Raw genomic sequence first — 23,808 nt, forward strand, 5'->3', positions numbered from 1 at the left:
AGTTGGGGGACTCCAACTAATTCTACAGGATGTGGTATATGGGAAGCTCCAATAATTGTCGGCTTATAGAGTAAATATATTTATATTCATGAACTTGTACAACGTTTCGAAGCTTAGCATAGTCTTGGTAAGTAATAATTTTAGATTGTAACTCCATACAATTGCCTACATGCTACGTTTATGGGATTCTAGTACCTACAAAATAAGAGTCATCTATATGGATAGTTCTTTGTACGATAACAAAAAAAGAAGGCTTCACTTAATTGCTGAAATTTACATTTAACTTGGTTAAACAAAGCAGGTTGTCCACAATCAGGTATTCCAGGTATGGGATTCCACGGATTAGCTAACAACTAGTGATTCGAAGGGCAGGGTGCATGCCCTACGTGCCCATCGATTTAGCTTTCTGCAGCCTGAAAAGGAAGACGTTTATTCAGTAAGCTAATATTCCATAGATTATAGATTCCTGCTTACTTTCTTCTCAAGATCTTCAGCCCAATGGTGCCCTCTCGCACATTCTTGAATAGCCCTATGGTTTCGGCGTGACTCATGCCCTGCACAGAGTTGCCATTGATCTCCACGATCTCATCGCCTGCGGGAGGGAGATGCAGGTATTTAGATATTAAAAGTTCCGCTTGGTCGGATCCTGCAAACTTACCCGCTTGCAAGGTGCCATCGTCCGCAGCCTGACCCGATGGAAAAACTGTCTTCACAAAGATGCCCATGTTCCCCTTGGGCGAGTCGCGTCCTCCCACAATGCTAAAGCCCAGGGACTTCAGCCCTGGACCCTTGAAGAATGTAATGATCTTGGGTGTACAGCGACCACTGCCTAGAAGATGGAATGGCATGGTTCTTCGATTAGTACAAGTTCTCCACTTTTCATGGGGGGGACTAGGGTTATTTGAGGTTAACGATTCATACCCTCGCTCATGGAGGCTCGGATGACCTCGGCCATTTCCTCGTCGCGAATGGTTAGCTTGGCCACCGGCAGCGATGGACGATGATGCATTAGTGCGGCGGCAGGCGGTGCCAGAGATGAGCCGGAATTGACTACTGCTCCCAATCCTGCCGCTGATACCGAGGCTGGTGAGGATGAGGCATTAACATATGGATTAGGCGAGAATAGTGAGACGCTCTTTGGCGTGTGCTTGATGTATAGTGATTGGTGTTGTTGCGGCTGCGGCTGCGGCTGCTGCTGCTGCTGCGTCTGGGTATTAGTGAGATCAGTTGTTGTTGTTGTTGTTGGGGGGCTTGAGGGGACTCCCACTCCCTCGGTTAGATTGTTAGGCGGCGTCTGCATGAACAGGCTCAGCCGCGAGGAGCTGAGCCGCGAGTGAGCGAACCGCAGCGAGCGGTAATGCGAGTTGGCCAAGTTAATGGAGTTGCGGGCGTAATGGGTGCGCTGGCCAAACTGCTGGGGGGCACCGGGAGACCCGGGTGGTGGCAGAGCGGCGCCCTCCGAGCACCTCTTGCGGGCCAGCAGCTGCCACTTCTCGTCGTCCGCCAGCGAGGAGGCCACGCACACGCTCGCCGCTCGATTCGCGTAGACGGGCGTGTAGGACACGTTCTCGTCGGGATTATCGCTCGCCCGGTGGTTAGGGGAGGAGGAGCAGCTGCTGCTGCTGCCGTGTCCGTGGCTGTTAAAGAGCGGTGTCGGTGTTAGAACCAAGCTAGAGCGCTGACCTGAGGAGCTGCGTGCCCGGCGTCGCAGCAGCTCGTGCTCGGATGCACTCACGTCCAGCGAGTGGCGGGGCGTGGAGCTGCGGCGGTGCTGCATCAGGGGCATCGGCGTGGGCAGTGTGCTCACACTGGCCATCGATCGGGCGTCGCACTGGTCCTCGCCACCTTGCCGCTCTCCGTCCTCCCGCCTGCTGCCCTCCTGCTGCAGCTGGAGGCTTTGCATGCTGGTCAGGCTGTCCGTGCTCTGGGTGCGCTGCACATAGCTCAGCCGGTGGCGTTGTGTGCTCATCCCATCGATGCGGATTTTGGTATAGAAGTCGGTGACCGTGGTGATCTCGTCGTGCGCTATCACCAGGTCGATGCAGTTGTCCACGAAGATGCTCAGCAGGCGCTGCACCTCGGCAAAGGACTGGATGCCCCGCAAATGCTTTCCATTCACATTCACAATCTCATCGCCCAGCCGAAGGCGACCATCCCTACGAATTGCAGGGTAGAGAATATGGATTAGAGAATGATTAGAGATGGGATTCGGCATCCGATGAATACTCACTTCTGGGCCATGCCGTAGGGCTCTAGTTCCACGATGAGATACCGATACTGCTGCTCGTTGCTGCTGGTCATCACCGTCTTGGGCGAGAGGACGATTCCGATGTAGTCCTCCTGGCACTTGCGCTCCAGCTTCAGCTGCCGGAAGCGGCGGCGTATCGTCTCCGTCTCGTAGTCGTAGTTGTAGCCGCCCAGCGAAACGGGAGCACTGCAGATGCTGCTGTTCCGCAGACCTGATCCCAATCCCGATCCCGATCCAGATCCCATGCCCACGCCCTCCGAGGAGCTGAGCGAGATTAACGAGTTGCGCTTGAGGGTGCCGGAGGCAATAGATTCCGTATCTCCGCCGGAGATGCTCAGATTATTGCCCGGCCGGACGCCGCCGCCCACACCCCCGTCGCTGTCGTAGCCGGACTCGTTCGAACTCAGACAACTACTTAATCTTTGGTAAAGTGGTTCCCAGTCCTTGGACGTGATGCTGTCGTTCCGCGACACATCTGCTCTGCTCATCTGCTGCTCGGGGGAGCTTCTGTGGGGCAGCGGCGACCTGCTGAGGATGGTGACTATCTCCTGGTGCAGCTGCTCGCGCCGCTCCATCTGCTGCTGCTGGTGCTTCAGGTGCCCCGCACCCGAGCCGTGGTTCTCTTCCGGCAGAACCGAGAGACGGGAGCGCAGAAAGGCGTAGGGAAAGGCCCCGCGACGCGAGGCATCCTGCTGGCCCCCGGATCCGCCGGCTGATGCTGCGGACCCAGCCCCTGTGCCTACCGCTGCACTTCCTCCACTGGGAGGAGAGCCCAGGCTGACGGCGGCACTGCCGCTGCTGCTGCTGGCCGTCAGGCAGCTGCTCACCTTGGCGATGTCGTCGCAGCTGCTGGACTTGAGGCTGGCGATGCGGGGAAGTCTCTGCTCACGCTGCTCCCTCTGCTCCCGCTGCAAATTTAGGCCCTCGGTGGGATCGTCGCACTTGATGTAGGAGGAGCTGGACAACTGGCTGGTGGAGCTGCTCCTGTATAGCGTCGTCGCTGCCGGGACGGCCTGCTGTGCCGCCTCCGAGGCCTTCAGAAGGTTGTGCGAGCGATGATTCAGCATGCCCGTCGACCCGATCCGATGGAAGAAGTTCTTCAGGGCCTTCTGTGGGCGTGCCGCCGCCTGGTAATGCGCCTGGTGCGTGGGCGTGGAGTGGGCGCTCTGGGTGCCATCCTGCGGAGACTGATTCTGCTGATGCTGCTGCTGTTGCTGGAGCTGATTCTGATTCTGGTGCTGACGCTGCTTGATGGTCTCAATGGGTCCCGATTTGCATTTCTTCAAAGTGCTGCTCTGATAGCCGCCAGTGGGTGACGGGGATGCCTTGGCCGAGCTGCAGCTGGAGCCCGGGCCGGCGGAGCTGCTCTTGTGGTGCGTTGGCGAGTGGAAGAGGCTGCGCAGATCGGTGTGCGACTTGTGCGACGCGGGGGAATCGCTCCGCTTCAGCAGATCCAGTTTGCGACTCATGCGCTTGCCCCAGGTGAACACTGCAACGAGAAACGGAGAGCGATGAGGATGAGGAAGTGCATTCAGAAAGCGATTTCTAACTTAATTATAACACTTCAATAAATCTCGACGCCTCGCCACAAGCCGTGACAGTGGACAGTGGACACTGGACACTGCAGGCAGTGACAGGCCCGTGTCACAAGATGAGAAATGTCCAGGCACCAGTTTGTGGCCCTTCGAAGACATGGACCAATGACAATCTCCCTCTGTGCCTCGCTTTGTGGTCGGACAGCGTGCCACGTGCCACGTGCCTGGTGTTGGTGTCCGATTACATGGATGCCGTTGTGGTTGCACTCAGAGGTCGGCTTCAAAGATCTCTCGACCTCCACTGACGTTGAAGCCTTTTGACGCGTGACGGCGGGAGGACACAATGGGCCAGCCGGGAGAAACGAGTCTTTCCCTGCGATTCCCCAGCATTCACCTAATGAAACCTTAAACACATTCTGCACTATGAGGCACCCAACCGTGATGCTGCGAGTGTATGTGTAGGTGCTATCCAGATTCCATTAGAATTAGAGCCCATCGCCTGGCAATCGCACCCATCGTACGTGGTTTGTAGCTCTGTGCAGTTATTAAGCTCTAAACACACCTCAATTACTAATAGAGCATAACCAATCACGAAATGGACTCGTATTGCCCATTGCCCAATGGATATCTAATAGGGTCGTAAAATACTTTAACGATTCAGCTTTAACAGCATTTGGCCACACTTAAAACAGGGAATCCACATCTACATCCACATTTACATCCACATCTACATCCACCCGATGTCCGTTGCTCGCTCTTCGCTCTTCGAACTTCTAAACACCTCTCCAAATCTCGTTAATAAATAAATTTATGCGCTTGTTCCATATTTATCGCCTGGCGCAAGACAGAGATGGCCAGATGGCCAGATTCCAGCGGGATGCAGCATTTACCAACAATTAGCATAAAACATGCTCACGCACGGCGCACAGTGCAGAGAAAGAGAGAAAAGTAGAGGGGGAGAGAGAGAGAGAGAGATCGAAAAGATCCACTGATCGGATGATCGGGGAGGCACAGGAACAGGCACAGGCACAGGCATCGTATTTCCATTGACTTCAAATCGCATTATGCGGCACTACCAATAAAATTTCCAAAACTATTTTCATCAGCGACATTAAGTGACTGGAGCGGGGGTGAGCAGTGATGCGTAACGGTGACTCAGGTCCCTGAATATCACTCCTGTGAAGCGAAGAATCACGACTTTTTCGCTGCGAATCACTGCACCCAATAAACGGTGATCTCTGGCCACATCTCTGGTGGACTCAAACTCCTTCGGCTGACTCGTGCCAAAGTTGTTTAATAGCCGCAGCCCAGCCGCAGGCCTTGGGTCCAGGTTCGGGCCATGTGTGGGCGTTGGAGGACCGGATGATGATGAGGCTGCTATGGTGGCTATGGAGGCTGTGGCGGCGTCGGCGGCGGACCCAATGCAGGTTGACAGCCGCTCCAAACTCCACCCAAGGCCTGACCGAGTTCGCCTTTGATTAAAGTTTTCACCATTGCAATCACACAGCCCGAAGATCGGGAGTTGGAGGAGGAGGAGCAGCAGCAGCAGCAGCAGAGTGTTAAACAATAATAGGAAACGGCGCGCGGGCATCAATTATATGACAACCTCAGCCACACTCCAAGACCTAGCCTCACCAGCCCACTCCTCCTCCTCCTCCTCCTTCTCCTTCATCTCTGTCTATGTCTGTGGCAGTCACCGCCGGCCACATGCCACAAATTCTACACCCACTTAACTTTCAAGACGGTGTCAAATGCCCGCCAGCCCCTAGAGCCAGCTCCAGACCGTTTCCTCTTCCTCTGCTCCATTCCATTCATGCCTCCTCCTCCTCCTCATCCGACCCATCCATGTCGGAGATGGCTTTGTTGCAATTTTGCCGGCTGACATGCAAGCGATGCTGAGGCACAACCATTCGAGAGGAGGAGGTGGAGCGCAGACACTGCAGCTTAGAACTGCATCTGAAGTGGTGAGCGCGGGAGGTAGGGGGAGAGAGAGTGGAGCTTTTTGCTAGGGTTGCCAGACTGACTGCTGAACGGCGACTTCTCGAGAGGAGAGATCAAAGGAAACCCACCAAAGAATGCCCCAATCCCAATTGCTATTCATCAGAAGTTCGGTAAAAGCCGAGCCATGGGAAAGATACAGACTGAAAATACACACAATAAATGTAGGTACGAGTGGTATGAGTATATGAGTATATGCAAAGGCAGAGATCATACCGAACCAACATCAGAATCGAAGTCAGGCAACATAATATCTCACGTACGAATGTCGATTGCTTGAGAAATTCCAGAGCTCCTTCCCATCTTCCAGAGCAGAAGTTGCAGCCCATAACGGAATGGAAACCGAATGGAAACCGAATGAAATAGGAGGGAGGCAATGAGAGATCGATAATCGGTTTGGCAACAGAAATCAAGTCAAGAAGAACATGTAATAAGCGATAATCCACAATAAATGCGCATGCGTGCAGCGCCAGCAAAGAGGAGGATCGGCGGATCAGGGGATCGATCGGTAGGAGTTGCAGAAACGGCCACAAAAAAGCGATACTCAATCCTCAGTCCTCAACTGGACCGAAAATTATAGCATTTATGTTGTGGATCGTGGATCGAGTGTGCGCGCCCGCCGACAGCTGGCCGAGAAAGAGACGGAGATGGGGTGGGGGAGGCGCGATTATTGATTTCTCATCCTTTTGTTCTTGCGTATTTCAATGATGAAAGCAATTTGCAGTTACGCAGATGTATCTATACAATGTATCGGTATCTATATGACTTTATAATATTCGAATTGACCTTGGGGCGGACACACACTTGGCGAAACCCTAATTAAAACCAATTAAGTGCGGCATTAAGCTCAATGAACCTCCCCATAGAATGTGGCTTGAACATGCAATGGAAATGGAAATGGCAATGGCCATGGCAATCGCGATAGCTGTGGCTGTGGCTGTAACCGTGGCTGTGGCCGTGCCTGTGGAATGACGCTTACAGATGGATGACTGCAAGATGAATCTTTATCTTTCAACAGCTGCACCTGATAAAACTTGGCATAACTTGTGTACCCGTACCCCCCTCCCCACCTCCTGCGCACAACTTCGTGCGGCAGCTGTTTAACCGCTTTGTCGGCAAACGTCTGAGAGGGAGAGAGAGAATGCAATCATCAAACGGTTTTGTGGTCTGTGGAGAGAACGGAGACCAGAGATCGCAGAGATCTGGCACTGGGGAGCAGCTGGTGACGGGCATTATTTGAATTGTTGTTTGCCAGAACTCTCGGATCATTAGTGGTCGGTCGGTCGGTCGGTCGGTCGCCAGAACAGTCGTGAAAAAGTGAAAATCGGCAAAATGTTGATGCGGCAAAAGTTGCTTGCTTTCCACAATGCAAATCGAGATGATGTTTCTTTTCACATAATTTCCGCACCTTTCAACAAACTGCTTCCTGTTCCTATTTTGTGTACCGTTGCCTAACGAGCCCCCCACCATTATGTCGCTCCCAAAACTCCACCCATCCATGGATGTATGTATGTAATGTAATCTACACACAACCCTCAAGCACATAATAGGGCAGCACTATTTATGCGAATCAATGGGAATGCTGCACCCCGCGACCCAACCCCCCCGAGACTCGAACGGAACTGCAGCCAAATGGCGCATAATGCCCGGCTTTGTCACACTTGGTCGCTTGGCTTTTGGGGGGCGGGTGGTGGCTGTGGGCTGTAGGCTCCACTTTCCCATGCGAAGCCACAGCTTGTGCCGGGGCTGGGTCTGTCTCTCATCTGCCGCCGCTGCCTTCACTCTGCAAACAATACAAATTCCAGTTGCAGACATCATCGGATCGCATTACAGGACGACATCGAGCAACGACAACGGCAGAGGCGCTCATTGATGCGAAATCGGGTCAATACGGTATTTCGGAGGGAGTCGTTCCCCCATACGACGCGCCGTATCGATGACAATTGCAAACTGATTTGCGCTGATTTACCCTCCCTCTAAACACGGAAGCCACCGCATCCACTGCGGCATGGGGAGTGGGGGGGGAGTGGAGGAGCTGTAGAGCTAAAGAGCTGATGGAAAATTAATTGTTTCAATTAAAATATGCTTTAAAATTAGCTCCAAATTCTACGTTGACAACACACTCCACTCCACTCCACTCCGCACTCTCTTTTAGAGGGTGGCATAATTTATGGGGAAGCTTGCCCGTAAATAGCCACCGACAGCGGCAGCAGATGAAATCCCATTTTGATGGCACTCGAGGCGCCGCCAGGGCAGCACTTGATGGGAATATCAATTCCAAGGGATTTGGGGAACTCTATTTTTGGCAGTACTTACCGTTCCGAGTGGTGTTGGCGAGGGAGCCGGTCGTGGAGCTGCTGCTGCTGCTGACGTCATTGCTGCTGCTGTTTTTATTGCGGCTCATTTCGGGTACTGGAATAGATCCGGGCTTCTGCTCATCGTCCAGGACAACAACAGGCACGGCTGTGACCAGTTTGTAGTCGGGCAGGTGACCTACAGAGGAATAAGGAAGCGCATACGCAATGGGTTCATTAGCCTCTGCTGATGGTTCAGTGCCTAAGAATCACATAGATAATGCTGGACAAGTGATAGCTGGCGATAAGAATAGGAGGCACCCCTCAAGGGTCCCAATCTCAGCGAATAAACAGTTTGATTGCAATTTTCCACCAAAATGGTTGGACATCTCCCACTCGAAGTGTTGCTGGGATTTCTACTTGTCTTGGGTCTCGCCGAAGCGATCGTCAATGGGGATCTGTACGGAACTCTGCCCGGCCTGGTGCTCCGCCATCTGAATGGCAGCCACTCGGACTTCGAGGGATGGACCACGCGGATGAGCCAGGCCCTGCTGCCCGAGCAGCAGCAGCGTGTGGCTTGGAATGTGCCTTGGATGGATGCTCTGGCGGAGGGGAGAAGTCCCTTGGAGTTGCAGGAGCAGCTGGAGCCCAGCAATCCCCTCAAGCTGCAGCTCTGGATGGGACTCTACTGGCACCTGCGACGCTCTAAGCGCCTGGACGTCAGGCTGACCTCTGACTTTGCCCTGACTCTACGGCGACTCCAAATGCAGCAGCCGGCACTATGGAACCCCCAACTGCAGAACATGTGGCAGAGCCTACCCCGCTCCCTGCGGCTCATCCTCCAGAGCCGCTGGCTGTGCCTGCAACACGGGCGGGAGATGCTCTATGCCTTGGGCGGACTCCGCCTGGAACTGGGGGCGAACAGCAACTGCAGCATGTGGCAAGTGCAGGAGCTGCCACTGGAGAGGGGACACTGGCGGCGTCTGGTCAATGTGTGCGACAAGAATAGCCGATGGTTCATCAGCATGTTGCACGACGACACGCCGCACGCGCTGCACAGTGCGCCCAGCAACATGGCCAGACAGTTCTGTGTCCTGAACGGATTGAGCTACCTTGGGGATGCCTCTGCGGACTCCGACTGCCACTGGGCGCTGAACGATTGCAGCCACTTGCCACAAATATTGTCGAGTCGCAATAAAAGTTAGTGGAAGGTGTTTTTGGGGGAGTGTTTGGTCTGGTCTCTACTCTCTACTCACCATTCGGCGTCAGGGATCTGCTGTGGCTGCCTGCGGATCCTGCTCCTCCTCCTACCGCCCCCTTCTCGTACAGGCAGCTGCTGGAGGCCGCGTGCAGTCGCTGTGCCACATATTGCTGGTACTGGGCGGCATGATGTTGCTGCTGCTGTTGCTGCTGCTGGATGGAGGCAATGCTGTTGCTGCTGTCGTATCTGAGGAGGAGTGTGGCCGACGAGTTACCCAACTTTTGGGGCATGGGCACATAGATTGTGGGCTGCTGCTGCTGTTGCTGCTGATGCTGTTGACGGTGCAAGGTGTTGGCCTCTTGTAGCGACATCACCGATATGCCCGATGGGGTCTGGCGTCCACTTAATAGACATGTGGGCGTGGCCGTGCGTAACGGCTGCTGCTGCTGCTGCTGTTGCAGATTGCCGCCAGATGTGGCCGATGTTGCAGTGGCCGTTGCGGTGGCCACCGCCCCATTGCTGGCCAGCGTGGTGCAGCTGAGGATCATCACGGGCGACTTGTCGTGCAGATCAGGCAGAGATGAGGATATCGCGGTGCTGCTCACAATGCTCTTGTTCAATCGGTTGTTGCATGTTGCACGTGTGTTGCTGTTGCTTGGATAAATGTTGCTGCTGCTGCTGCTGCTGTCTCCGGTTGAAGAGGCCGCTGCTGTTGCTGCTGCTGCTGCTGCTGTAATGTGCTGTAGGTGTCCGTGGATTTGCGCGTTTTGAAGAGACGCATGCTACGTGGTTGCTGCAATTGTAGGAGTGCACACAAAATTGTGGGTTAGTTTTGGGGCAAGCAAAACGTAAGCTCAAATTTGGGCAAACCCAAAACCCAAATCCACCAACCTAAATCTATCTGCAATCCCCACACTCGGCATTCCCTTGCTTTTTCCGTTCAACGGAGCGTATAATTAACAAAAATTGCAAATCCGGTGGCGCCTCGAAAGTAAGACAAAATGTTGCTGCTTGGAGCAGCTCCAACAAATGGTTAGCCATCGATTTCCTACTTTCTGGGGCATGATTATACATTCCGTTGCGGAAGTACACGTATATTGGAATCTACGAGTATTTGTTTGCTCAGTTTGCGTCTGCTGCAACCTCTCCAGGATCTACACTGGGCTATATTTATATCACTGGCCACAGCTCAACGGCTCTGCGCATATTTATAGTTCTCTATAAATATGTACTCGTAGCGACAGGCAGCGACAAGTGGCTTATCAATCTTATCAGCCGACACAGACAACACTTCCCCCATACGCATATGCTAATGAGGTTCGTTGGCTGGCTTATCGGTTCAATAAACGCCTCAAAGGTGATTACCAGCAATAAACCACAAAAAACAATCCACAAATATGTACATATGTACTGTATGTATTGTATGTATTGTATGTATTTATTTGTGTGTACTGTCTATGTGCTTATTTAATATTTGTGAGTGCTCTGCGACTCTTTTTGTTTTTAACCATTATTTCATGCGCTGCTGGGGTTTCTGCCTGATTAGTGTATGAAATGAACCAAGGTCACCCAACAGCTGCCGAGTGGGTGGACGGGCGGGCATTGAACTACGCACTAAACTATCAGAGGGAGGAGCAGCAGCAGCAGCAGCAGCAGAAGCCACAGCTGGTGATGTCAAATGGCTAATTTACTCAACTGCCTTTTACTTTTCAAATTAGCCAAACTATAGTCAAAGCTAATTTGATGTTTTTTACGAGTGGTAACCGACAGTCAACAGTTAACAGAATGCAACAGGCTGCAATCGCAACATCCCCCCCTCCCAGTGGCCGCTGCTAATTGATGTGACATTTGCGTGTGCATCTGCGGGCGACGCATTTTGTGGATGCCAAGTGGAGCTCTGTGGGGCACAGTGGTATTGTCGACAGGGGAAATTCGATTCGACTGATTTATGGATTAGAAATCTATGCCACACACTCCCCCAATCCATGCAGACCTCTGTCTTTTGTCAGTTATGTTCCGACCATCGACTGTGGAGACTACCTCACTGGTTGACCAATATATTTTCTACACTAACGAATCTTCTGCAATTTGAATTACTTGTCGTCCAATCCCTGACCACTGTCTCTGCCTGGAGCCCGAAGCCACTGGGACAAATCCAATGAAGCGCAGATCAGCGCCAGTGCCAGTGCCAATTCCTTGGCTTCCTTTGGCTACTGTGCAGCCATAATTTTGCTAATTTTATCAGACGCTTTGAACCTTGTCTGGCTGATTTTTATGGACGCTTTTAGCCATGGCTATAGAGGATGTGGCAGAACCTTAGATCCGAACAATATGTTGTCGTAATGTGCATTTAATTGGTCACCGAGGTCGTTGCCATAAATTTCGCGTGTGCGTGTGCGTGTGAGTGTGCGTGCCTGTGGATGTCGATGTAGATGTGTGCCTCTAATTAATAGTGCAAAATTTTAATGGCCATCGTCGGATGATAGTCAGAGATGGAATCGGAATTGGAATCAGAATCGTAGTCGTAGTCATACTCATACTCATAGTCATAGTCGGCGTGGAGTTGCAGTCGCAGTCGTCGTCAGAGTTATAGTCAAAGTGGAAGCCCAAGAGCAAATGGCCGTCTTGTTTATGGGGCGAAACCAGTTTCAAGGACGAGCCGCTGGCGCGATTCCAAGAACTTCACTTGGCTCATTACCGCATGACGATCGTCATCGTCGATGTGGATGTGGAGGTGGAGGTGGAGGAGCACATCGACGACTCTCCAGACGCTGAATGGGATGGGATGGAATGGAATGGGATGGGATGGGGCTAGGCTAGGGATGGAAGGTGGCGCGTAGCGAAAACGTGACTCTCCGTCTCTTCGGGGCTGACGATTGCTAAACTATTTTTTAAACTGCCTTTCAGTCGGACAAGGACAAGGCTAAGCCGATGGCCCCTCGCATATTTCTCTGCACTTAATTTTATTTTAATTTGCAAACAGCAGAAGCAGCAACAGCAACAGCATCGTCCTCGTTCCTTTTCTTTTTCTTAATAAGTAATAACCGCATTTTCCCCGGCTTTTAGTGTGATCCACTCTCCTTCCACTCCAAGTGCTGCTGGAGAGCCACAGCCAGAGACAGAGACAGAGACAGAGCCAGCGTCGAAGCAATCGCCGCCGCATAGTTGTAAAATTCCTGTAAACAAGACGAGGTTGCTTGCCACAGCTGTGGCATGTGGCAGCCTGGAGACCGTACTGAATGCTACACATACACACACACAGGCATTCAGATGATCCCCCCGACAATTGCACCAATGGATTGGCATTGGCCCCACGGGTTGCCAAAAGAGTTCTAGAGCCACAGCGAGGAGAGTGAATGAGGAGAGAATGTCCGTGCATGGGAGAGACTCAGAGCTATGAAAAGGGAAGGCTTCAAATGATGTATTTCCCTTGGAAATTCCCCACCCTTTTATCATTTCACTAACTGCTTGAACACCCCACGCGGGGCAGCATTATCACGGGCAGCCCCAGAGTTGTTACCTTTTGTTGCCACAAACTTTTTGAGTTATTTTTTCAGTGCATGCCTTATGTACAAATATATACATATACATATATATATATGTTTCGATATGGCCTATCTACCATGCGCCTACATATCCATGTGTGCTGCTGCTGCTGCTGATGCTGGTTTGCTGGTGTGTGTGTGTGCTACTACTGGCAAGTCCGCATTCTTTTAAAGGTTGCCCCAAGTTGGCCAGAGCCGGGGCCAGCGTCAGATCGTAAGCGTAAGAGCCAGACCCAAAGACAGAGCCGCATAGCATAGCAGACCAGTTCGAACGAAACATAAACCAAAACCAAAACCGAAACCGAAAACCAAAAAACATTTGCCCGCCGGCCGCCTTGAATGGTGCGTCGGCGTCAGCTTCGGAGGCAGCAGCAGTGGCAGCAGCAGCGGCAGCGTCTTTGGGCAGAGGTTGTGGCGCATGCGGCCAGTTTTCATTTTCGTTTTAATGTTGTTGCTGCTGTGGCTGTTGGCGGCTTGTTCTTAGTAATCCAAAAAAGTACACAAAACGATTGAAAACAGATCAATTGTTGCAATGTCATATACAAACAGAATATAGCCAGAGCTTCCGATTTTCCGATTTATACAGCCATAGCTATATTGACGCGGCTGTTCTTTATAGATTGAGGAATTCTTTTTTTGGCACTGGCATGGGTATGCAAGGGTATCGTTTCTGTGCCTTTTTATCAACATTTTGAGCATTTTTGGACGCCAATCACAGATTTAATTGCGGCACGACACACGGACAGAAATCGAACGGTTGCAGCCAGGCACAGATCGGGCAGGGAGTGCGGCAGAGTGGAAAGTGGCTGACCTTCAGGCGGCCGTCCGCGGTCTGCCACCTGTTTGCCCAGTACCCAGATATCGGATCGGAATATCGGAATGGCCAGTGGAACAGTTGCCGGACGCTGTTCCTGCTAATTAGGCATATCAATATGATTATCCTCTCTGCGGCAGTGGCAGTGGCTGTTGCTGCTGCTGCTGCTGTTGCTGTTGCTGTTGCAACTGTGACTCATCCTCGTATGGCGGTGCGGCTGTGTTGGTGTGTGCTGTGGAATATGTTGCTGGAATGCTGCTGCCACATTCGCCTGGCTATAAATAGTTAACCTAATCAAAATGCAGGCGTGTAAGCCAAGCATTTGCATAGTTCTTGCTGCATGTTGCATGTTGTTCCCGTTGCTGCCTGTTGCATGTTGCTCTTGGCAATTATCTTTGGCATGCGCAGACATTGGTCTAAATGTCAGGGTAAATTATGATGCATTCAGCTATTACGTCTAATAGTCCAAAATTCATGCACGTGTGCAACTATTTTTAGTTGTTGCCAGAGTCGCCGTAGTTACCCTCCCCCCAACCGCCAACCGCCAACCCCCAATGACAGATCACTGAAACCTGCTGCTGCGGCTCCTCCTCCTTTTGCTGCTACTGCTGCTGCTGCTGCAACTATTTGATGCATGTCTCTGGCTGCGCCCTTTTCTACGCTAATTAAGCCGAGACTTGCACTTGGCCGAGACTCCCAGTCGCAGAGCCCAGACCCGGCCAAGGCCTCTCCGATTGCCATCTGAAGAGGAGGAGGGAGGCGCATGGCCTGCAGCGTTTGCAACATTTAATCATCACATTGCTGCAGAAATCGTATCATTAGCGTTTTTACGATTACGCGCTTTATCAAAATAGCTGCGGCAGCAACAGCCAACAGCCAACTGCCAACAGCCAACAGTAGAAGCCACATTTGCAGATGCAGGCAGTGGCAATAGTGGCAGGTTTCTTGCCCGTACTCGTACGATGGGCTGCATATGGTGCGAATTCGAGCAGAATGTTGTTGATAAAATTGCAACTACTTATCGATAAATGTACTCGATTGTCTGCTCTTACTTGATGGTTTACAGATGCAGATAAAAGAGTATCTATCTGGAAGATAAGATTCCCTCAGATGTTCCCTCAGTATTGCATGATTACATATGCTGTTAGGAGCTTTCTTTGGAGAACTATTGGATATACTTAGATACTAGATATTGAGATTCATTAAGCTGGTTGCTGCTTGTGAGATATTTTTACGTCTGGTGCTACTTCTTTTTGCTTTTGCATTCCACTGTCCATGGGATGATTAAATATTTTGTGTCTTTTCAGTGGAAAATTGCCCGAACACACACAAATAAATGCCACACACACACTGTCAGACACAGCGCAGACATAAAACGAAAAGTGAAGTGAGGAAGGGGCTGGCGGAAAAAATTCTAATCAATGCTATCAGCAGCGCTGCTGTGGCGGCGGCTGCAACATTTGCCGCTGATGGTAGTGCTGCTGCTGCTACTGCTGATGGCCTGGACGCAACTTTGTCGTTGCTGCTACTGCTGTTGCACGTACATGTAATTTTTTTAATTGCAGACAACAATTTCGCAATCGGTTCAGAGACGATGGCAGCAGCAGTTCCAGCAGTGTCAGTTTAAAAGCAAATTTCCAGTTATGATTTTCATGCGGGGCCCACCACACACACCCACAACCAAACTTGAAGCACTTCCCCCTTACAGTCGACTCCCCAGCCCAAAAATAGCTGTTTAATGGTGGCCAAGAGAGCAACAACAGTTGGTTGCCGTAAGCCTATACTTTCACTGCTGTTGCTGCCACATGTGTTGCGCCGTTGACAGGCCATGGTGGACAGGCAGGCGATCCACAAAAAAAAGGATGCCACATCCTTGCTGCTGCTGTTACTGCTGGCACATTTGTAACTCAACACCAGACGCCACATGTGATGCAACAGGCAACAGGCAACAGGCGACATCATTGTGATGTGATGTGATGCTTCACTTAATCAGGTGTTGCCACTGATCCGCAACGACAATTACACACGAGTGCTGTTTGTGCTCTTGTTGTTGCTGGTGGTGCTGCCAGTGGTGCTGCAACTTGTGGCAATTATGCCTTGAACTTGTTCTGAACACGCTCTGAAATGACAATTTCATTCCAATCTGCCGCTGCCGCTGCCGCTGCTGTTGCTCTTAGAGGTTGTTCAACTCTTGCCACAGCCACAGCCACAGCCGCTGCCACAGCTTTCATGGCTTGTCATTAGCTAATGTATGACTGGACTCCACTGGAGCGGAGCGGAGTGGATGCGATCGGAGTGGTACTGGAATGCTCATGAACCGCATGAACCTCAATTATTATACACATACTCGTATGTATGTGCACACGGGGAATTCCTACGATCCATACACTGTGATGCATTGCAGCTGCGGCTCTGACCATTACCATAATGCATTTGGTTCTAGATCATCTCTGCCCTGCTGCTGAACTCCTCTTTAAAGTGCGAAGTGCTGGGAGGGGGGATGCAGTCCGCATGAAAAGTGAAAGGCAAACAACAGAAGAGGTTGGGGTTTGGGGTTGGGGTTGAGGTTTGCTTTGCTCTGTCAACATCTTTATGCTGATCTTTATGCTATCCATTAGTACGGGGCAGGCAATCTCTGGCTCATCCGTCCATCGTGTTGGGCAACAGATGTCGGCTGGCCTGTCCCAATCCCCATGCAGCGCACAACTCACTTTTGACACCTCAATGATTTTGTGTGTCAGGCAAACACATGAAGCGACAAATTCCACGACACTAAAACAATAAATACAGATACAATAAAAGATATGCAGATGCAGATACAGATACAGATAGAGATAGAGAGATATTCAGCTGGGGATCTGTCACATTTCACTTTTCAGTCTGTTCAGTCTGCTCTCCACTGTGACATTTTAGCAAAGGGTTTTTGTCGTTTCCTCAGAGTTTGATTACACGATAACTGATCGATGATTTCCCCCGATAGCTGCTCATTAGCCAGGAACACAAATCACCTGAAAGCACTAACAAGCTCCAAGAAGTCACCAAGCCAAAGGCAGCAAACATCTGCAACGCACATACTCGTACTCGCACTCGTACTCGTCCTCGTATGCGTCATTCTCTCGTATGCCACTCGAGGCGAAAGCAATTTCCTTGGAAAATTGCTGCCTCCGCAGTGCAGAGCAGTGCAGAGCTGTGCAGAGAAGACCAGAGCTTCATCAATTTTTATCGATGAAGACCCATTTGGTTGATAACTCCATTTGTGGCAAATGTTGCGCACGCGCGTTTTAGTTGCTGCTGCTGCTGTTGTTGATGATGCTGTTGCTTCTTGTTGCTGCTGGTCCTGCACCTTCTCCTACTCCTACTCCTGTTGCTGCTGCTGCTGCTGATTCTGCTTCTTCTGTGGTTGCCGTTAGTAAATTTCGCGCGAAAAACTTCAAAGTTAGTCTGGTACCTGGCCAAGCAAGCACCTTTCCATGCTGCAGTTGTTGTTGATGTTGCCACTGCCACTGTTGCAAAAGGCAAACGCACGTGTTGCTATGCACGCTATGAGGATGTTGCTGCCGTAACAGTTGCAATTGTTGCTGCCGCTGCTTCTTGCTGCTGCTGCCCCTGGACTGTCACTGGCCGTTTAGGCCAAACTTGGTAAATTGTTTTGTTGAGCACTGAACGTTGGCCTTTCTTTTCAGTCCCGTCCCCGCTTATATGGACATCAGTGGCTGCTGCTGTCTCCGAGTGAGAGTTGCATACTAATGGTGCCTCGCTTTTTGTCTGCCAGCAATTTTAATTACCACATTCGGCGGCAGGCAGGCGGCAGGCTCCGACTGGGATTGAAGCTGGGGAGTGCTGCATTCGGCTGCCGCATTGATTTGGCACAATTTACATATCAAAGCGAGCGAAGCAAACTTCCTGTTCCACACCCATCCATATCCGTACGAAGGAGAAGTAGCAGCAGCCACAGCCACAGCATAAGCAGATGTTCCCCATGGGTCAAGCCCGAGTTGTTGGCCATTTACAGCAGCAACAGCAGCGGGAGCCACATGAGTGCCTGCAACATAACACGAAGCTGCAGCAGACACTGACTTGGTTGCAGTGATGAGACACGGCTGCTGCTGGGAGTCCATTGGCCCTCATGCTGTTTACTTGCACCATTTTTTGTTGCTGTCGTTTGTTGCAATACCCTTTAAAAGGGTAACATCAATTGTACCACATGTTTGCTATCATCGGTTTTTAGGAGAATATTGAACAGCAAAGATCCAAGAGCGATGCGCTCTGCAGGAGTATCCAAATCTTCGGCTTGTGCTTCTTTTGTTACCTGCCACATTACGTGTTTTGGATGTTGCTGCCACCAATGCTGATGCTGATGCTGTGCTGTGCTGTTGCCGCTGTGCGAGTGCTCATTGCACTGAGCAGGAGCAGCAGCAGCCGTTGCCCCAGCCGCCTCTTCTCTTTCTTTCTGTGGGTATTGAAATTACTTGGCATGTAATTAGTTTGCTTCGTTTTTTGTGTCTTTTTGTAGCTACGAGTATGTATGTGTGTCTTCGTACGTATCTTGTCGATCGCTGCGTGTGGCATCCCCCCGTCAATGATGGATGCAACATGTTCCCCTGCTTCTGGCCAAAGGTGTTATTTTTATGGCTTTATAATGTGAGTCAGTTGGGTTGCCTGCTGCCCCGTTATGTGGCCTGTCAATCACTTGACGTGGCTTTATAATTTGCACAATGGCCAAGAACGAAACGAAACGAAACGAAAGAACAGATGGAGAACGAGAACGAAAGCAGGAAAGGAACTGAACCGAAGGAAAGGAAATGATTGCTGCAGAGCAGAACTGTGGTGCAGCTATGGCCAAGATGCCTTCATGGAGGAAACCCATAAAAGAACGTATCTCATAGGTCAGAGGATGCATCTCTCAGGGAGAAAGTAAACTATGCCAAGGCACCAGATACTTCTGGCTTTTATTTGAAGCATCCCATGGATATTCATCCACTGAATGGATACTCCATCAAACCAGCTACCTTTTTGCCGTCTCTCTGCTCATATTCTACTTCATTTTCCTCTACTTCAGTATACATATAACTCTCTTGATCTCCACGTTCATCAACAATTTGAGTTTTCGATTTTCATGCCATGCCATGCCCCCTGCTGCCGCTTTCATCTCTCTCCCCGCCAGATACATTCTCCTGCAGTTATTGAGGTTTGGCTCGGTTCTGTTGTTTCCGTTTGTGCCACTTGTGTCCAGTTGAGTTGAAAATTATTGTGATTATGGTAAACTCTTGTTGCTTTTTCTGAGGCTGAGGCTGAGGCTGATGTTGATGCTGAGTCGATCTCAAGTCGGATCTGTGTGTGCACCTGCTGCTTTTGTGGCTCAGATTCCTCAACAGTTTGCAGTTTGCATACTGCCATACTGCCATACCACATGGCACCACACCACATGTGGAGCTGGCTGTAGTGTTTTATTGCTTTGGCTGTGGCTTTGGCTTCGGGTTTGACTTGGGCCTGCTTGGTCTTTTCCATTGTTAGACTCGTTTGGCCGCCGCTTAATTGCCGCCTTGGATTCGTATTCGTATTCGGATTCGTATTTGTTTCTGATTCTGGATCTGTTTGCTCAGCTCTTTGCCATCGCAGTGCTAAACACAGCTCAGTGAGACGGTGTGGGGAGGGGAGGGTAGGGGAGAGGGATGTGCAGCATCCAGCACAGCTGCAGCTGCAAAGCGACTCTCACGAGGCGTGACTAATCAATCGACGAGACCAGCCAGGGCTTTTCTCTATCATCAATCGCATACGCGAGTCTGTATCTACATATGTATCTGTGTCTATTGCTATGTCTATGGCCAGGTCGAGTCATTCCCTTGATTGGCACTCCAATGTCGAATTCATCTTTTATTTTTGATGTTTTTCGTGTGTGTGTGTGGATGGGACGCGCCCTGCCCTGCCCTGCCCTACCCTGCCCTCTGCCTAAAAGCAAAGGCGTGCTTTTGTGGAGGGATAGCCATCGGAATCTGTACCTCTTTTGGCATTGCATTTGGGACTACGTCTCTGTGTGTGTGTGTGTGTGTGTGTGTGTGTGTGTGTGTGTGTGTGTGCAGCATGTGGCAGATAAATCTCTTGCATAAAGTGCGCTCAGACATCAGACATTCAGGTCTCGTCGCTTTGCTGCGTCCCACATCTACGCTGAGCAGCAAGCACCAAAACTCGATGCTAATCAAACGAAACTTTGGAGACTTTCCCAAAAGCCAAAAACTTCATATTTGACCTTCAAATTGTGGCTGCTCGCTGATGTGGCAGCTACGCCCCCCTATAGCCTCTAAGGCCCCTAAAGCCAGTCGCACACACACACCGAAAAAGTGGCTGCCATTTCACTCAACGGAGTTGGAGTCGGAGTCTCGTAGCCTTAGCCGTAGCCGTAGCCTCGTGGCTGGGAGTCGAAGTTGAAGTTGAGTTCTTCACGACAGACGTGCAATCTATCAAAGCTTCTGTGGCTGTGGCAGCATCGGAAGGGGGGTGGGGCAAGAGCATAATACATAATAATATTTGTGCAAAGTGTTAAGGCAACAAAACAGCAGACAGTAGCAGACATACTCAGACGATAGCGGCAGGGAGGAGTAGCAGCAGCAGCAGCAGCAGCAGGAGGAGAAGGATCTCCATCCGCAGCTACTGGATGACCAAGGAAGAACATCTAAACAGCCACCAGAAGATGGGGCAGACCTCAGGGGCAGGATCAGTAGAGCAGAGGAACAGAGGCAGAGTTTAGGTGGAAGGAACGACAACGGACGACTGACGACGGACGACGGACGACGACGACAACGTTTTGTTTTAATTTACTCGACGCCGCCGCCAACGACATTGTTGTTGTTGTTGTTGTTGCTGTTGCTGTTGCGGTTGCTGCTGCCTTCGATGTTGATGTTGCTGTTGCTGTTGGGTTTCCTGTTTAGATAGTTTTTTGTGATTTTATGCGATACACCTTCCATGTACAACTGTTAGACGGTGGCTTGGACACGGGGCACGGGGCACGGGGCAAGGGACTGTGCCAGGGACTGTGGCAGGGACTGGGGCTGCTGCTGTTCGTCCACTTTGATGTACGTACACTTTGAAATGTTGTTGATGAGTACGCGAGATTTTTAAAAGATTGCAACACGGCAGCAGCAACGGCAGATGAGCCAGATGAGGCAGGGCAGTGGCTGCGACTAAGGCAGCGACTCTGTTGGCTTATATAATAAATTTTAATGCACGCCCGCCCTGGACAAAGCGGATGGACGTGGAGCAGTCCCTGCCCCTGCCCCCCTGCCACAGCTTACAGTGGCTGCACATTAATTGAAAAGGTTTCCTTTTGGCCATCGTTTGAACCAAAGCGGGGATTTCCTTCGTTCGGCTCCACTGTACAACACTTATGACTTATGCTGGCCCTTTGCTGCTCGCCTGACACTTTGCTTGGCCACAACAAGAACAGTTTCATTAGCCTGGCCCAAAGCCTTGGCAAACATGCAGCGTAAGTCGCAAACAAAACCAAAACAAAAGACTCGGGAAACGAACTCGAAGCTGAAACTAAATCAAAGTTTAGTTTAGTTTAGGTCTTCGGCAATTATATCAATTAACTAAAGACCCGACTACGGCATGGGGGGCACACACAGCCGCAAGAGGGACAGGGGCAATTTTGGGGGCTGGACCTGGGAGACGCCCCGACAGAGAGGAAAAGAGCCAGTCATTGAGGCACAGCCAGGGGCAATTATAGAGCATAAAACATCGATAATCATAATAATTAAGGATGACTGGTCAGAAAGCCAGGCGGAAAGACAGCCAAGGAGCTGCCTGCTGCCTGCTACCTGCTACCTGTGACAACGCACACAGTAGCCCCACATCCCAGAAGATTACAGAGGAAGACGGTGGTGGAGTGGAGTGGAGTGCAGATGCTGCTGTTGCACATAAATTGGTAATTAAAGCCTATTTAGAGGTTTTAGGAACCCCAAAACGTTTATTCTTCTTTAGGCATTGCCATGATTTGTGCATTTAGAAAGTGTATACCATTCCCCAACGGATACCTCCAACTATTGTTCGTGAATGAAAAGAACCAACCAAAGATCATTTCTTTTCATCATAATTCTATAAAAGATGTTCCTCAATCAAGAATCATGGCTCCATACAAAAGCCCCGAAAGAGGTTGACTTCTTCTTTGAACCAAAACAGAACGAATCAAACAGAAAACCCAACAAAAAAAATGGCAGAAACTGTAACAAATTTATTTGTGAAGTTCGCCCCGACTTTTGTCTGCTTTAGGTATCATTTTTTTTCAATAGATAAATCGCTTTTTGTTGGCTATTTTGGCAAGACAACAGACAAACAGCACAAACAGCACGAACAATTGGCAATTTGCTGGGAATTGTGTTGACACAAATGAGGGGAAATATCAATTTCCATTGAGCCAAAATGCTCGGCCAAATGCCGCACCAATGGATGTGTGAATTGTGGCTGCAGGCCACAGATGTAGATAGATATCTAATTAAATAATGGCTAATGATCCGAACAAGACCAAAATGGGTTGCAGATACAAATGATTCATGGGATTTGGGGCACGCTTAACCATAAGCATAAGCGTAGGGCGAAGCGAACAAAGAGCTGGCCATAAACTTGACCCACAAAGATCATGAATCACTTTTCTTGATGCTCTTTATTTTTGGATGAGGATGAGGCCAAGAAAATGAAGAAATATTACAGCCAGAAAACACTGGCAGTCAAAAAACGTTGCAAAAATAAATGACTAAGTGAAAAGAAGAGAAAAACACAACGAAAAAAAAGGGGTAAAAGTTAATTTGAAGATGATTTATGCACTCTCCTGGAAATCATTCTCAACGGTAATATCATAATATCATCAGGGAATCCAGGCTGGGATGGAAATCATTCTCAAGATCTGAAAGTATCTGAAAGTCCACTCAACCAAACTAAAACCAAACCCCAGAGACAAATTCAATTTCACTTTGGCACCCAACCCATTTCATGCATGAATTGTGCACTAGGGGGAAAACTACGACGAGTATTGTACGAGTATTCACAATTTTCTTGTGGCATTTCTACCATTTAATTTTCTCAGATTTTCACTTTTTCAAATGTTTTTCTGTTGGTTGTCATTTGTAAAGGTTTCGGTTTCTCTGGTTTTTTTTTTGTAATTTTATATTTTTGATTAACAAAACCGAAACTTGTTGTGCAGTTAAGCAGCAAGACCCCACACTCGTAAAAGCCATAACTGGAGCATGAAAACTTGTCAAATGAATGATACTCGTATACGTGCGAATGCGAGTATCTTTGGAATTCTCAGCTTTCCTTTGACTTCTTTCCGACTGCCATGGAAATAAAAGGCAATAATTACAGGCAAATCGATTGGCCAGGCTCTAATGATCGTGATGATCATTAGCTGATCTGCGAGAGATATTTGCTTTCAAGATTTGCAGAGCCAACAAATGGCCAAATGGTCGCATAATTGCTTGACAAATATCTCAGATTGTTTTTGTGGGTTTCACACTTACCTCTTAATGGGTTTCGGCTGCTTTCGGAATTTGGGTGGATTTGGGTGTTTCGTCAGAGATCTGCAAAGAATCGAAGAGAAAGAAAACTCCAATTAGGTTTCCAAATCGATTTGCGAATCAAAAAATATCCTCCATCGTGCCATCGAGCCACATGAGCACATAAATCAGGAAACTTCATTAAAACGACTGCCAAAATCTACGAATATAAATCTAAGCTGCAAGTGTTGCACTTGCCACTGCAACCTGCAGCAACACTACGTGACCAAGAGCCAAAGAGAGGGGGGCAGGAGACAGGAGACGGGGAACTGGGAACAGAGGAATAAATAACTCAATTTAGGAACGGCAAAAAAAGTGTTAACTTGAATTTTGCCAATAAATCAATGGAGTGGAGGGACCGCGGCTCGTGATTAGCGATCCCCCCGCTCGCCACGATGGCTGCTTATCGCTTCGTTCGTCCCCGTTGAAAAGTAATTCCCCCCTCGACTGATTCCGGAAGACTTCTTCCAATCATCATCGCCAGAGAGAGCGGCAGCAGCAGGAGATCGGATCGGATGGGGGAAACACGAAACGAGATACGAGATTGGGCAGCCGTCAGGCCGCCTGACAGGCAATAACTTTGGCAATCTTTTTCGGCCAAGCTTTTGGTTTCTTCTCCCTTTTTGGC

At 50.0% G+C, this 23,808-nt stretch overlaps 2 protein-coding genes across 2 annotated transcripts; one reads left to right on the forward strand and one right to left on the reverse strand.

Moving 5' to 3' along the window:
• Positions 1-26: 26 nt before the first annotated feature.
• Positions 27-23,108, reverse strand: LOC111076001. The gene is given in 9 exon segments (XM_041591820.1): positions 27-413; positions 475-592; positions 659-829; positions 922-2,156; positions 2,231-3,737; positions 8,098-8,274; positions 9,332-9,970; positions 9,973-10,069; positions 22,988-23,108. Coding segments are annotated over 9 exon segments (4,017 nt in total). The 5' UTR covers positions 23,030-23,108; the 3' UTR covers positions 27-382.
• On the forward strand, positions 8,441-9,303 carry LOC111076013. Its single transcript, XM_022369588.2, has one exon. It carries the CDS (start codon positions 8,453-8,455, stop codon positions 9,278-9,280), a length of 828 nt encoding a protein of 275 aa, XP_022225280.2. The 5' UTR covers positions 8,441-8,452; the 3' UTR covers positions 9,281-9,303.
• Positions 23,109-23,808: the final 700 nt, after the last annotated feature.

Source organism: Drosophila obscura, unplaced genomic scaffold (genome assembly GCF_018151105.1).
Source record: "Drosophila obscura isolate BZ-5 IFL unplaced genomic scaffold, ASM1815110v1 contig_151, whole genome shotgun sequence".
Classification (NCBI taxonomy): Eukaryota; Metazoa; Arthropoda; class Insecta; order Diptera; family Drosophilidae; genus Drosophila; species Drosophila obscura.

Excerpts from the sequence above, each read along its gene's own strand:
- LOC111076013 (XM_022369588.2), top strand. The coding sequence starts at position 8,453 with ATGGTTGGACATCTCCCACTCGAAGTGTTGCTGGGATTTCTACTTGTC.